The sequence below is a fragment of the Calidris pugnax genome, unplaced genomic scaffold (assembly GCF_001431845.1).
Source record: "Calidris pugnax isolate Ruff unplaced genomic scaffold, ASM143184v1 scaffold262, whole genome shotgun sequence".
Taxonomy (NCBI): domain Eukaryota; kingdom Metazoa; phylum Chordata; class Aves; order Charadriiformes; family Scolopacidae; genus Calidris; species Calidris pugnax.
The window spans coordinates 5,571-20,809 of record NW_015091043.1 but is presented as its reverse complement, the minus strand read 5'-3'; the positions used below and the strand labels follow the sequence as shown (position 1 = coordinate 20,809).

General features: G+C 52.2%; 1 protein-coding gene and 1 long non-coding RNA gene across 4 annotated transcripts; both read right to left on the bottom strand.

Moving 5' to 3' along the window:
* Positions 1 to 6,417: 6,417 nt before the first annotated feature.
* On the bottom strand, positions 6,418 to 10,790 carry LOC106896406 (E3 ubiquitin-protein ligase Topors-like). 2 transcript variants are annotated; one of them, XM_014956390.1, is made up of 4 exons: positions 9,338 to 10,790; positions 8,504 to 8,875; positions 8,272 to 8,423; positions 6,418 to 7,645 (listed from the first exon to the last, which is right to left on the bottom strand). In XM_014956390.1, exons 2-4 carry the CDS (start codon positions 8,504 to 8,506, stop codon positions 6,475 to 6,477), a joined length of 1,326 nt encoding a protein of 441 aa, XP_014811876.1. In that variant the 5' UTR covers positions 8,507 to 8,875; positions 9,338 to 10,790; the 3' UTR covers positions 6,418 to 6,474. The 2 variants fall into 2 exon arrangements, with proteins under 2 accessions (XP_014811876.1, XP_014811877.1); XM_014956391.1 differs by lacking the exon at positions 8,272 to 8,423.
* A 547-nt stretch (positions 10,791 to 11,337) lies between these two features.
* On the bottom strand, positions 11,338 to 15,089 carry LOC106896407. Of its 2 annotated transcripts, XR_001413628.1 has the most exons (3): positions 13,761 to 15,089; positions 13,066 to 13,277; positions 11,338 to 12,225 (listed from the first exon to the last, which is right to left on the bottom strand). It is a non-coding gene; the product is annotated as an uncharacterized LOC106896407 (long non-coding RNA). The 2 variants fall into 2 exon arrangements; XR_001413627.1 differs by having other exon boundaries at positions 13,066 to 15,089.
* Between the last annotated feature and the right edge of the window lie 150 nt (positions 15,090 to 15,239).

Here is a 15,239-nt window from a genome sequence, read left to right as displayed (position 1 = left end):
CCAGAAACATATTGACCTTTTTATCCTCTGCTATTTATCTCATGCTGCTGGAACATACCTGGTGTCAACGGACCTTGTCTAGATTTGTACCCACACCGGCAAAGAGACCAAAACGCTCCGGATCTGTCATCTGTTATGACAAGGCAGGCAATAAAAGAAAGGGCAGCTCTGGCCTTGCCGCTGCCCACACCAACAGGCTGAGTGCTGTTCATCGCAGAGGTGCGGGTCAGGACCAGCTTTCTCTGCAGGCACATGCTTGCCATGGGAATAGCACCACTGGCTGATGCTGAGGGATACACCTGAAGGCACGTACCAGCTCTGAACGACAGGAACACAACATTTTGCTTGTCTACGTGCTTTAGAAATGATGTTTCAGCGCTGCATGACAATTTGGCAGTTCTTCCCTTGAAAGCCTGGCTGATGCCTTTGATCCGCGGTGCCTTTCTGAGTTTGCTGAGCTAGATAAATCAGTCCTCAAATACTGTCAGCCCTGCACTGTTACAGAATGCATCCTCTGTGTCTTTATCCTCTCTATGTGTTAGCCTTCTCCGTTCTTTTTTCCCATCTCTTCACACATGTAATTAAACAGCTCATTTCCTCTGTGAAAGTGCATCCCAGGAAATGCACTTGGCCTTCTTGGCTCTTCTGCAGACAGCTGTTAACAGAAGCTTGAAACCCTCTTTCATTTATTTCTGTAAGTGCCTCCTCGGTGTCTCCATTGTGGTTTATTTTCCCATTGGTAGGGAAGCTGTGTTTGCAAAACAGCCACACTTTATGGCCTGAGTTTCTCACAGGTATGTGGTTGAACAGGGTAGAGAACCACTCATTTACTACTGGACCAAAAACATCGATAAAAGAACAGCTTTACAGTCTTTACATGTCAGCTGAGTTATTTTTATTATTATTACTATTATTATTATTACTGTTATTATTTTTTGAGGGCTAGTAATATTTGGGAAAGGAGGTAAGAAGAGCAATAGGAAGTAAAGGAGCTACATGTACACCACTTAAAGCAGTTCACTGTGATGGAAAAGAGGGAGGTATCACAGAATCACGGAATTGTCAGAGTTGGAAGGGACCTCTAGAGATCATCTGGTCCAACTCCCCTGCCAAAGCAGGGTTGCCCAGAGTACATCACTCAGGACTGCATCAAGGCAGGTCTTGAAGATCTCCAGGGAAGGGGACTCCACGACCTCCCTGGGCAGCCTGTTCCAGGGCTCCATCACCCTCACTGTGAAGAAGTTTTTTCTCATATTTGAATGGAACTTCCCGTGTTCCAGCTTGTGCCCATTGCCCCTTGTCCTGTTGCTGGAAACCACTGAAGAGAGTCCAGCTCCAGCATCCTTCAACTCACCCTTTAGATACTTGTAAACATAAATAAGGTCTCCCCTCAGTCTTCGCTTGTCCAGGCTAAAGGGTCCCAGCTCCTTGAGCCTTTCCTTGTATGCCATGGAACATGAGATACAATCAACAGTCGTCAGACAGAGGGTCAAATGGTTTCCTCAGAAGACCCCTTTACCAAACCCTCTTCGTCTGAGTGTGACACCCCAGGTGTGGCCAGGATCAGACCATAGGGTAGCCATGTGTCTCCTCTATCACAAATGTTAGTCCCCCGAGCTACATCCCAGCATCTCAAGGGTTGGTTCGAGGAGCTCAAGGGCAGCTTTTCCATCACTATCTACTGCCATGGGTAACAGCGCTCTGTCCCCCCAGGAGTCCCCCAGGGGTGGTCCCCATCACTGGACTCAGCCAGCTGCATCCTGAAGGAGGCAGGAGAAGCAGGTGCCTGCTGTGCATCCTGCCAGAACAGTGCTGGCTGGGCCGTGCTGCATGGGGATGCCAGTTTTCAGCCATCAGTGGCAAACAGGAATTCACTGACCAAGTTTATCTGTTATTTGAGAGATGCTGTTTTGTTAGGATGCCACTCGGAGTGACACCTGAGCAGAATCTCCCACTTCAATGCCTTAGGCTGGAGCTCCAAGAGCATGTGCCACCAACTGCACTGCAAAGATAAAACAGAAGATAATTCTCTGTCGAGAGCTTGGGGTGACAGAGTCTGTAACATTTCCTGAGGTCAGGGGACAACGCATTAGGATGTACACTAGTTAAAAAGAATGTTTTACAAATGCTTCTAAATGCTGAATGTCTCTCAGGACATGGTTAATTCACAGCACTTAACAACTTTTCAAGCCACTGTGGGTAGTTAACATGAGAATAAAAAGTCCTCCAGGAGTCATCTGGGAAAACATAGAAGAAAAGAGCACATCTGTCTTGTTTTAACTTCCAGCCTGGGATCTGTATTTTCCAATTCTCCCTTTTTCTGGGAAGGAAGGGGGAAGAAAGAGCAAAAAGTTTCTGCAGAAGCCCACATCTCCTTCAGAAGTGAAGTGTGTACCCACTTGTGGATACACTTATTTGTCGGTGTCCAGGTAGGAAAATCACAAGAGGTAAGACAACAATCTGCGGCCACCTCTTCCTGTCTTCTGTGGTCTGCCATCTGGTTTGGGCCACACTTTGAGGGGTTGAAAAAGGACTAACGAGATGCCAAAGGGAAAAGATACTAAAATGCAAGACATTTTTATGGACTGGAACTAAACCCAGCATACCCCCCATCTCTTGACTCCAGCAGTCACATGTTCTGATCTTACCACTTGGGTTTTTTCCAGTCAGAAGAAATACTGTGTTTACTTTAGACCACCAGAGGCTGAGGTGGCTGTTCAGGGAATTTCACACAGAAAATCTCAAAGCGTGTTGTGCATGCAGGGCATGATCCTCACCGACCACCCCAGGGAATGTGGAGAGGGTCCCATCACATCTTCTGCGGTGTGTTTGTGCAGGCTGGAGACACTGAGACACGGGAGGGGAGGCACAGGAGAGGACTTTGTTTCCATGGAGGGATCCTCCTTAGCTCAGCAACAGGAGACGTGATAAATTCACAAGAAGGTCCAACACAACCATAAGCTCCTGATGCATATCCCCTTTGCCAGGAGCTGACCTTGTCCCCCGCACCACTGGTGTCCAGCCCCGCACAGCCCGAGGGGTTAACCCAGTCCCCTGCCAGTACTGAGCTCCAGGGCCAGGTGCCATCATGTGCTGTGTGGGACCAGCCATTCCCAAAGCCTTCACAGGTCGGGGAGCTCTGTGGCCCCAGGTATCCCGAACTCACGCCTGATCCAAGGTCATTTATTGCAGCTGGAACCAGGACTAAGAGTCTCTGGGCTGAGCTCTGCGCTCATGAAGCCCACCCAGGTCTTGATCCAAGAAGATGCTCTGCTGGAGAAGCCAGCAGTGGAACCATAAAGAGGAATTCTCATACAATATTATCCATGCAGAGAATAAGGGATTGCCAAGATGAGGGAAACTGAGCTTCCTGAGGCTCAGGGTGTCCTGAAATTCTCTGGTTGGTGTGTAGGTTTGAGGTGCAAAACAGAGACATTGGAGCCAGAGCATCCATCTGTTCCTCAGCCGGGAAAGCAGAGCCAAGAGGGCTATGGAAGAAGCTCTGACTCTCACACCTTGCTTAGGGTGAAGTCAATCCTTCCTGATTTCCTGGAAACACATCAAGGTGTTGTTTCCCACACAGCTCATGGGACTGAGGGAGGCCGAGTGCAGGTTCCTGTGTAAAGAGAGGATGGTGTTAAGAAACTCCTTCCTCTGTCAAACCAATCCCCCCTTCTTGGTTTCAGCTCATCCCTCTCTGAAACCCAAGTGTTTCAGGGACACAGGCAGGAAGGTGACGAAACATTTCCCCGGGTGTAAGCAGTGCTTCACCTGGGGAACAGCTTCTCTGCGCCATGCTGGGATGAGATCCCTTAGCAGGGACATTTGGTATACGTGTCTGTTTTCACACCTCGTATGAAAGAAGCTGGGCTCCTTGGACACAGCCAAAGCAGGAAAGAATATGTGTTATGGAGCAGTGTTCAAAATGCTGTTTTCTGGGAGAAAACCAATCAGACCTCTACAAAGGAGCACGCTGCTGTGATTCCTTCTGCCGTCTAACAGGCCAGCAGGAGACACCTCTTGTGCACCCTCTAGTGGAAGTTCTCCACAACTACACCGTCACAACCCAGAGACCATGTGCAGCAGGGACAATGGCTGTGATACTCACCCCTCCAGTGCAGTAGCTGCCAGATGCCATCGCTGAAAAACCGGTGCTGTCAGCAGCTCTTCAAGAGAGAAGGACTAGAACCCGCGAAAATCACAGGATTATCCAACCCCTGGCTTGGTGGGTTGCTCCCTTCCACCCCTGGCTTCTTCACTGCTCTGAAAGATGACTGAAGCTGAGCTCCACGCACACGTATTTGAACCCTCAAGCACAGGCACAGACACCTGCAGGAGGACAAACATCTGCCCTCCTTGGAGAGGTTCCTGCCTTGTCACACTCCATGGGCTGCAAAGACAAGCTCTGGGGGTGGCAAGCTCATCACAACTCATTTTATTGACAATAGCAGAACTCAAGCTCTCTGGATTATATATGGTAAATATCAGCTTAAATTGACTTTTTCATTATTTTATCCACTTACTCCTTTTTATGCTACTTTCAAGTGCTGTACATCCTTCCTTTGATGTTTCTACTCTTCCTTTGTCTCCACCTTCCCCTCCCTGATTGTCAGATGAGCAATTTTCAGACCTTCTAGGGTCCTTTTTTTTAAACCCACCTGGTAACAGATCTGCCAACACAATAATAATTCTTGTTATTTTGCCCTGACCTGTCTTCTCTTTGGGCCACTGTCACAGCTGTCGAAGTTTTGGTCTTTCATCTTTCATTTCTGACAGAAGGTGGGTAGTGACCAGAGATGATTATTTCCTAGGGACTGGAGTGCAACAGTGAACCACAAGGCTGACCTTTTCTCTCTCCAGTAAAGCTGTTTTGGAAGGACTGATGAATTCCCACCACAGAAATCACAGAATCACCATGGTTGGAAGGGACCTCTGAGATCATTGAGTACAACCTTAAAAAACCCCACAAAAAAAAAACAAACAAAAAAACAAACACCAACAACAAAACAAAAAACACAACACCCCACCATATCACACCCACCCACAAACCAATAATCTTGGGCACTAGAGCATGCCCCCAAGTGCCACATCTACACGTTTCTTAAATACCTCCAGGGATGGTGACTCCACCACCTCCCTGGGCACTCCTCCAGTGCCTGACCACTTTCTCAGTGAAGTAATTCTTCCTCATATCTAATCTAAACCTCCCCTGCCACAACTTTAGACCATTTCCTCTGGTCCTGTCATTATTCCCTTGGGAGAAGAGGCCAACCCCACCTCTCTACAACCTCCTTTCAGGTAGTTGTAGAGAGCAATAAGGTCTCCCCTCAGCCTCCTCTTTTCCAAACTAAACATGCCCAGTTCCCTCAGCCTCTCCTTGTATGACTTGCTCTCCAGACCTCTCACCAGCTTGGTGGCTCTCCTCTGGACACGCTCCAGCCCCTCAATGTCTTTCTTGTAGTGAGGGGCCCAAAACTGAACCCAGCCCTCGAGGTGAGGCCTCACCAGTGCCCAGTACAGAGGCACGATGACTTCCCTACTCCTGCTGGCCATGCTATTCCTGATACAGGCCAGGATGCCATTGGCCTTCTTGGCCACCTGGGAACACTGCTGGCTCATGTTAAGCCGGCTGCCCACCAACACTCCCAGGTCCTTTTCTGCTGGGCAACTTTCCAGCCACTCTTCCCCAAGCCTGTAGCACTGCAGGGGGTTGTTGTAACTGAATGAAGAGATATTGACAAAGGATCAGACTGAAATGACCTGAATGGCGGTAGAAAGCTCAGCTGCAAAATTAGACACAAGAATTTGCTTCCCCACGAGAATTTTGGCATTACTTTAGCAGTGCTTCACGCTGGCGAGCTGCCCCTGGGAGAAGAGCTTTATCACCCTCACTGTTTACACACCGGTCCTTCCTGCCAGCGGTGGGAGTCCTCCAGCCTCTGGCGTGCATCCCACTGCACCCAGCTGGGAGAGGCAGCCCCTGACAGGGCCCTCAGGCACACCTGGGGTTGGGGCAACCTCTCCTCACTGTCCCCACACCGACACCCCACAGCAGGGTCCAGGGCTACAAGGGGGCTCCATCCCAGTGGTCAGAGCTGGGGATGGCTCTGGTGTCACTGGGACCAGGCGGGGGCCACAGGGGCAGACAGCAGAGAGCAGGGGTGATGGCCACTTGGGTCCCCATGGGACCTGTGGCCAAACCAGCTTCCCCTCCTGCCCACTCTGCCCTCGGCACCGGCTGTGCTGTGGGTGAGCGGCTGCAGCAGGATTTGTAGGGGAGGAGGTGCCGCCGACAGGCCCAGGGGCTATGGAGGCCCATGGCCATGCCCCCAGCAGGGTGGTGCCCCCTGTGGTGGGCTGCAGGGTGGATGGAGAGGCAGGAGGAGAAGGGTCAGAAAGCAGGACCCAGCCACCATGTCAGGGAAATGGAATTTTATTTCCTTTGTCCGGAATGCAGGGCTGCTGGATCCCCAGCTAGTGCCGCCGGCGGGGCGGCCTCTTGGGGGGCTGGGGACAGTCCTGAGGGCTGGAGGCCCTTCTTTCTGGGGGCCGCCGAGGCCCCCTGCGTGAGCGGCCCCTGCCCCGGCTGGGAGCGGAGGGTCTGGAGCTGCGGCCCTGGGCAGAGGGACCTGCCACCGCCTCCTCCGGCTCTTCCTGGGGCTGCTCCTGCTCCACAGGGACAGGCATGGATGGAGGGCGGCGGAAAGCCCTCTGCAGAGCGGCCTCCAACGTGCTGGGGTGCACTTGAGAGTCTGCAGGGCTGCTGGAGGAGGCTGGGTGGGGACTGGAAGTCTCCTCTTGGGAGCTACTGAAGCTGGTGGAGCTGGAGCTGCTGGAGCTGGAGTTGGCTGGATGGCTGTCATCCTGCTCCCCAGCAGCAAGGTAGTGCAGTATCCTCCAGGCCCCCACACTGCACCGACGCATGATGACGGTGATGAAGTCATGGACCAGTGCTTCTGCATGTGCTCCCAGGCTAGGCTCCATTTGCTGGACAATGGCCTCCTCATCCAGCCCGTGGAAGCACAGGGTGTGCAGGAACAGGCTTTCTGCTCCAGCGGCCAGCCACCACTGCTCCCCAAAGATTGCCTCCAGCTGCCGACGAAGCCAGGGCAGCACAGGGTTGAGGAGAGGCTTGTATCGCCGGAAAAGTTCTGCCCAGACATTGGGCAGGAGGCCACTCCTGGTATCCCTGGCCTCTGTCCCAGCGGCCCCCTGCTCCTCCTGGAACACCGGCTCCTGTGGAGAGGACGGAGGGGATGGAGCAGCCTGATGGAGGCTGCTGTTGGTTGGGAATCTGGGAGCTCTTCTGCCTGCTTGGCTGTTGTCCTGTGGTGACTCTTCTGAGGACGCGAGGACACACTTGAGATAGTCGTCTTCTCCCCGCATGGAGAACTTGACCTCCTCGATGGGTCTTCGACAGAGTGGGCAATTTGATGTCCTTTCTGCCCACCGTATGATGCATCCCAGGCAGAACTGGTGGTGACAGGGGGTCACATGGGCGATGCCATCTTCAGTACCGCAGCAGATGGGGCAGCTCCACTCTGTCTGGGTGGCCATGTTTGTGCTCCACGGCAGGATGGGGAGAGCTGAGGCTGAGAAGCTGCTCCTCCTCCCTGGTGACAGCTCTGCCAAAGGGTGTTGAGCACTGCGGAATGGAGAGAGGCCATGCTCATTTGCTGTGCCAGGAAGATGTGCCCAAGTCCCTGGAGAAAGACACCCTGCTGGCACCCCAAGGCCCATGACCCACCCCACCGCCAGCCCAGGGGGATGTTGCCCCCACAGCTCACCTCCACTGCGTGAGTGCGTCCCGCGGTGTCCGGCTGCCTGAAGCAGGCAGGGCCGGGGAAACACAGCGGGTGGCTCCGGGACAGGCCCCGAGAGCTGCCGATGGCAGCCCCCAAAGCACCACCCAGCACCAGGAGAAGCCTCGCTCGCCCCTCCACGCCTGGCAGGCACGCTCGGCAGGAGTCCAGGCACGAGCCAGGCTGGCCCAGGCTCTGCCGGCGCCCCAAGATAAGCAGCCAGGGACATGAGGTCGCAATCCACCACGGGGTTCCATCACCCTCCGTGACACAGTGATGTCACAGTGGGCCATCCGTCCCCTGTTGCACAGCAACAGCTGAAACTGGGGAGTTCAGGCGGGAGACCAGGGACCACCCTTCCCCATGAGGGCAGTATGGCAGTGGGGCAGGTTGCCATCTCCATGCCTGGAGGGTTTCAAGCCCCATCTGGCAATAGCCCAGGATCCCCTGGTGCGAGCCCACGTCTGACCCTGCTTTGGGCAGGAGGTTGGACCAGAGGCCTCCCAAGGCTCCTTTGGACCTGAGCTCTTCTGTGGTCCTGTGGCATGGTCTGTTATCCACTGTCCACGTTCCTAACTTGCTGAGTGAACCAGGGGCAAAGAACACAGAACCAAGGTGCTCCTCTGAATCGCAGAGAACACTGTCAGCCAAAGAGGACCTGTGGGGAACAGGATAGTTGTACAGCCAGGGAGTTTCCTTACCATCCTGGGTTCAAGGCAAATGCGTCCAGGTGGACCCTAGTACTGCAAAGAACCACCGCTCTGGAGCAGGTGTACAGTGGATCCGGTCAACTCGTGTACTGAGGAAAACGTTTCTCCTGCGTTACGGATTCAAACACACACTCTTAAGCCACATCAAATGGCAGCATTTGAAAGGGTGTCCTAATGTTGTCTCTCCAAAATCTATGTATCCTCTTATCAGTGGTTAAGTTCCATATTCTTTCTAGGAAGTGTGGTGGTTTGGGGTGGAGCAGAGCCAACATCCTGTTGAGTGCGAGATGCTCTTGTTTATCCTTGTTGCTGTGGCAGTCAGGGCCAGCTGACTCGCTTGTTTTCCCCATGGAGGCTTGGCACCTGTGGGGAGAAGGGGACAGGACAGGTGAAACAAAACTGACCCAAAACTGCTATGGCATCCCATCTGCCACACTCTTTCAGATGTTGACAGTGTTCAGGGCCCTCCATGCTGCCCAAATTCAGGTGCAAAGGTAAGAAAATGGTAGAGGCATCCTGATTATTCAGGCTCTGGTTTCAGCAAATGGGTTATACATGTGAAAAAGAAGTACATGATATTCTTCTGCAGATGAAGTTGCTAAGCTGCTTTCCATGCTATTTGAGAAGTCGTGGTGGCCTGGAGAAGTTCCCACTGACTGGAGGAGGGGAAGCATAACCCCCACTTCCAAAAACGCTAAAAAGGAAGAGCTGGGGAACTACAGGCCACTCAGTCTCACCTCTGTGCCTGTCAAGGTCATGGAGGAAATACTGGAATCTCTGCTACAACACGTGGAAAATAAGGAGATGACCAAGGGTAAGTCATACCTGACAAATTTGGTGGACCTTTCCAGTGGTCTTACAGCCTTGGTAGATAAGCAGAGAGCAACAGACGTCATTTCCCTGGATTTATGCAAAGCAGTTGACACTGTCCCACACAACATCCTACCCTCTGCATTGGAAAGACATGGATTTGACAGATGGACCACTCAGGGGATGGAGCACTGGCTGGATGGCCACAGTTAACAGCTCGATGTCCAAATGGTGACCAGTGATGAGTGGTGTTCCTCAGGGGTCAGTACTGGGAGAAGCGCTGTTGGACACATGGACAGTGGGACTGAGTGTACCTTCAGCAACTGCACCCTCACCTGACGACACCAAGCTGTGTGGCGCGGTTGACATGCTGGAGGGAAGGGACTCCATTCAGAGGAACCCGGACAGGCTTGAGAGGTAGGCCCGTGTGAACCTCATGAAGTTCAGCCAGGCCAAGCGCAAGGGCTTGCACCTTAGTCCATTCCAAGAACAACTCTAGGCTGGGCAGCAAAAGGGTTGAGAGCAGCCCTGAAGAGAAAGATTGAGGGAAGGCACTCCTGGCCCCTGCCCAGCCTCCTCCAGCAGCCCCGCAGTCTCCCAGCCCCACGAGGAGCTGGGGGAAGCAGCAGTGGCAGGTCCCTCTGCCCAGGGTGGCAACCACAGACCTCCACTCCCAGCCGGGGCAGTGCTTCACGCTGGCGAGCTGTCCCTGGGAGAAGAGCTTGATCACCCTCCCCGTTTACACACCGGTCCTTCCTGCCAGCGGTGGGAGTCCTCCAGCCTCTGGCGTGCATCCCACTGCACCCAGCTGGGAGAGGCAGCCCCTGACAGGGCCCTCAGGCACACCTGGGGTTGGGGCAACCTCTCCTCACTGTCCCCACACCGACACCCCACAGCAGGGTCCAGGGCTACAAGGGGGCTCCATCCCAGTGGTCAGAGCTGGGGATGGCTCTGGTGTCACTGGGACCAGGCGGGGGCCACAGGGGCAGACAGCAGAGAGCAGGGGTGATGGCCACTTGGGTCCCCATGGGACCTGTGGCCAAACCAGCTTCCCCTCCTGCCCACTCTGCCCTCGGCACCGGCTGTGCTGTGGGTGAGCGGCTGCAGCAGGATTTGTTGGGGAGAAGATGGGAGGCTGCAGGGGGACCCATGGCCTTGGGGCTGTTTATGGGAGTGGAACCTGTACATTACAATAGGCTGGGGTTTTTTCCATGGCATTTCAATACATCCAGACCTCTTCTGGAATGAGGGGCACAACTTATCCCGCCATACATGGGTGTGCCAATATGCGTTAGAGGGAGTGGATTCTGGTGTGAATTACAGCTGCCATGTGGAGATTACACAGCAGAGCCCTGCTGGGGACAGCAGCCAACAAAGGCCACCTGCATCCCAGGTGACGGAACAGCACTTGTCCATGTGGAGCAGGCTGGGCACTTCTCAAGCTTCCCAAACCCAACATGCAGGTTTCTTTCCCTGTCCCTCCCTCCCCCCTGCTGGGGACAGCAGCCAACAAAGGCCACCTGCATCCCAGGTGACGGAACAGCACTTGTCCATGTGGAGCAGGCTGGGCACTTCTCAAGCTTCCCAAACCCAGCACGCAGGCTTCTTTCCCTGCTCTGTCCCCTCCTGTCCTCTCTTTCTTTCTTTCTTTTTTCCTTCCTTCCCTCTTTCCTTGCTTTCCTCCTTCCCTTTCTTTCTCCCTCACTTTTCTTCTTTCTCTCCCCCCTCCCTCTTCTCCTCTCTTCCTCCCTTCTTTCTGTCCCTATTGACATATGTCTTGACATCCAGTGGTATTGTGTGCTCCAAACACCAGAGCAAAAGGCAGGAAAAATTTCTTCAGCAAAAGGGTTGTCAAGCATTGGGACACGCTGCCCAGGGAAGTGGTTGAGTCACCATCCCTGCAGGTGTTTAGAAGAGGCATAGGTGTGGCACTTAGGGGCATGGACATGGCAGTGTTAGGTTCATGGTTGGACTCAATAACCTTAAAGGTCTTAATCTGAATGATTGTATGATTCTAAAATTGCTACATAGTATATTTCCAAATTTGTGAAAAATCAGGTAGGAATGGAAATGCACAGTTGCGAAGGAAGAGCCTCATCTTACAGAGATTTAACCCTGGCAGAGACAAGTAGGAGAACCGAGTATTCCAGGGCTCCATAAATTCTGTACATAGTGGAAATGCAAATCTCCTTAGACAAACCCATCCCATCCTGCCTGTAAACAAGAGGTGGCTGGACAGGACAACCCAGGGTCAGTCCACGTGACTGCCAGTGGCACAGGAGATCCTCGTCCCCAAGGATGCTCACAGAAGTCCCTGACCGGAGGAGATATGTGATTGGCCTTTTTTTTAACCTTTTCCTCCCCTAAGGAGCAGGAACCCTTCTAGGGATAGTTAAAAGATCCTGTCCTTAAAATGACAACAATCTGGGCACAGGGACAGGCCAGGAGAGAGTTTCAGTGCTATTTGAAGGGGGTGAGTATCACAGCCATTGTCCCTGCTGCACATGGTCTCTGGGTTGTGACGGTGTAGTTGTGGAGAACTTCCACTAGAGGGTGCACAAGAGGTGTCTCCTGCTGGCCTGTTAGACGGCAGAAGGAATCACAGCAGCGTGCTCCTTTGTAGAGGTCTGATTGGTTTTCTCCCAGAAAACAGCATTTTGAACACTGCTCCATAACACATATTCTTTCCTGCTTTGGCTGTGTCCAAGGAGCCCAGCTTCTTTCATACGAGGTGTGAAAACAGACACGTATACCAAATGTCCCTGCTAAGGGATCTCATCCCAGCACGGTGCAGAGAAGCTGTTCCCCAGGTGAAGTCATGTTTACCTCTCCCCAGCTCAGGAAATGCTTTGTCACCTTTTTGCCTGTGTCCCTGAAACATTTGGGTTTCATAGAGGGGCAACCTGAAATCAAGCAGAAACAATCAGTTCTGAGACAGGAAGGAATTTCTTAACACCATCTTCTGTTTACCCATGAACCCATCTTCATCTTCCCCCCGTCCCATGAACTGTGTGGGAAACAACACCTTGATGTGTTTCCAGGAAATCAGGAAGGATTGACTTCACCCTAAGCAAGGCGTGAGAGTCAGAGCTTCCTCCATAGCCCTCTCGGTTCTGCTTTCCCGGCAGAGGAACAGATGGATGCTCTGGCTCCAATGTCTCTGTTTTGCACCTCAAACCTACACACCAACCAGAGAATTTCAGGACACCCTGAGCCTCAGGAAGCCTCTTCAGTTTCCCTCACCTTGGCCAAAACCATCCTCTCCTCTCCGTAGCAGCTGTCACAACAGCAGAACAAACTCAGAAAGCCCTGGCATCACCAGGCAGCGCCATAAATCATCCCCTACTTCCAGGCTGGTGGGTGCCAGTGTTTCCTTACTCTTAATTGCTTCCCAAGACACACCCAGCTCACAGCGGATCCCGTTGCCAAACCTTCGCTGCCTCAGCCACCACCAGTTACAAAGCACAAAAAATGAGAAGTGGAACCAGCGAGGTCCATCCCGCATCTCCCGATTTCCCAGATAAACATCAAAGCTTTCTGGAAAAAACCCCAAGCAAAGATTCTTCCAGGATGCAACGCAAAACTAGGCATTTCATGGGTGGTGTATGTTGAGGAAGAGGGGAGTGGGAAAAGCAGAAAATTCCTGGCAACAGCAAATATTCCCCAAAGACATTTAACTGTGACTAATATTTAATTGTCTAAAATGAAAATTTATATATTTTTCTTAGCATAAAATGACTCACCCATCTACCATGGATCTTTTTATAAGATTTATCTTACACACAGTGTTGATGCCAGGGCGGCACACTCCAGAGGGGCCCACAGAAACATTTCAGTAGACCAGGACCTCAGGAGACAGTTTCTGCACACCCGTGCTTTGTCTTGGCTGCGCAGCAGAGGGAAGCACCAGGCTCATGATGGGGTGGACATGCCCTTCCCTCCTCCTGCAGAAACACTGGGAAACAGAAAAGAGGTCCGTTGATGAAGGACAGAGCATTCCTCCAGCGTAACACATACAGCCCCTGCAAACGGCTGGCAATATCAAAACTGTGAGGCAAAATGCAGGTGTCATAAATGTGTGGCAAATTTGAACCCCTGTCAGTTCTTAAGGTTGTTGGGGTTTGGGTTTCAGCGTTTTCTCGTCCCTGTAGCCCTGTGTCTTAGGATGACAGTTTAATTGCACATCGTGTGATTGATCTGAGGTTGGGAGAGGGCACCTGGTGTTAAAGGAGTTTCTGTTTACAATGATTTCTTGCTTTACTCCAATGCTGTGACCAAGCAGAAGAAACAGAATGACCATGGTGGACTAGGAACAAAGAAGGGCTTTTCTGACCAGAACAATTTTTTGTGGCCAAAAGTATTCCCATCCTAAATCACCGTGAAAAGGCAGCACTTGAAGAAATACTTGTAAACTGAAAATATGGTGAAGTAGACTTACCCCAGCAAAAACACGGAGACACATTCTGAACATTTCCTTTTATGTTAGCCTTTATACATTTTTATTATAGGTCACTTTCTGGTACCTGTAACAGCATTTTTAAAGGAAAAAGGTATTCCGTGTGAAAATGTCTGAGCAAGATATTTTAACAATTTCTCATCCTGATCACTCCTTCTAAGCTGAAAACCTACACAAGTCAACTCTTTCTTACTTTGAGTTTCAATGAGTCACGTATGACCACTGAATGACCAAAATCATTGTCTAGAACCCACCCGCAAATTCCTGATTTTTGGACGTTAAATGATCCCTCCTTAATCTGGAATGATAAAAATTGCAGAAATGCAATCCCTTATTCTGTGCATCGATAATATTGTATGAGAATTCCTCTTTATGGTTCCACTGCTGGCTTCTCCAGCAGAGCATCTTCTTGGATCGAGACCTGGGTGGGCTTCATGAGCACAGAGCTCAGCCCAGAGACTCTTAGTCCTGGTTCCAGCTGCAATAAATGACCTTGGATCAGGCGTGAGTTCGGGATACCTGGGGCCACAGAGCTCCCCGACCTCCTCTCCTGTGCCTCCCCTCCCGTGTCTCAGTGTCTCCAGCCTGCACAAACACACCGCAGAAGATGTGATGGGACCCTCTCCACGTTCCCCAGGGTGGTCGGTGAGGATTGTCCCCCCCATGCACAACACGCTTTGAGATTTTCCATGTGAAATTCTCTGAACAGCCACCTCAGCCCCTGGTGGTCTACAGTAAACACAGTATTTCTTCTGACTGGAAAAAACCCGAGAGGTAAGATCAGAACATGTGGCTGCTGGAGTCAAGAGAGGGGGGGTATGCTGGGTTTAGTTCCAGTCCATAAAAATGTTTTGCATTTTAGTATCTTTTTCCTTTGGCATCTTGTTAGTCGTTTTTCATCCCCTCAAAGTGTGGCCCAAACCAGATGTCAGACCACAGAAGAGAGGAAGAGGTGGCTGTAGATTGTTGTCTTACCTCTTGTGATTTTCATACGTGGACACCGACAAATAGGTGTATCCACAAGTGGGCATGTTGATCCTATATCGTGTTACACGGGATACCCCCCTCTTTTCCATCAACGTGAACTTCTTTTAAGTGGTCTACATGAAGCTCCTTAACTTCGCATTGCCCTTCTGACATCTTTTTCCAAAACACTCACAGCCCTGCGAGCAGAGGCAGCGGTGATGGCTTCCCCCGGTGAGGGAAAGGGTCCTCCTGGACGGGGCGGTTCCGCCGTCCCTCTGCGGGGCGAGGGGCCGCCCGGCACCTTCTCCCGGGACCGGAGACCCCCCGTCCCCCCCAATTCCCGCAAAGGAACCGCGGTCACCGCACCTCCGAGCCCCGGCGGGCCACCCCTCCTCCTCCTCCTCCTCCTCCTCCGCTCCGTGCGGCCACCGGCGACCCCGCACGGCCCGCGGGGCACTCCCGGTGCAGCAGACAGACCCGCACGCTGCCGCTTCC

Excerpts from the sequence above, each read along its gene's own strand:
- LOC106896406 (XM_014956390.1), bottom strand. Across the intron at positions 7,646-8,271 it reads AACCTCCTGCCCAAAGCAGG|TGCTCAACACCCTTTGGCAG; the intron begins GTCAGACGTGGG and ends TCCATTCCGCAG.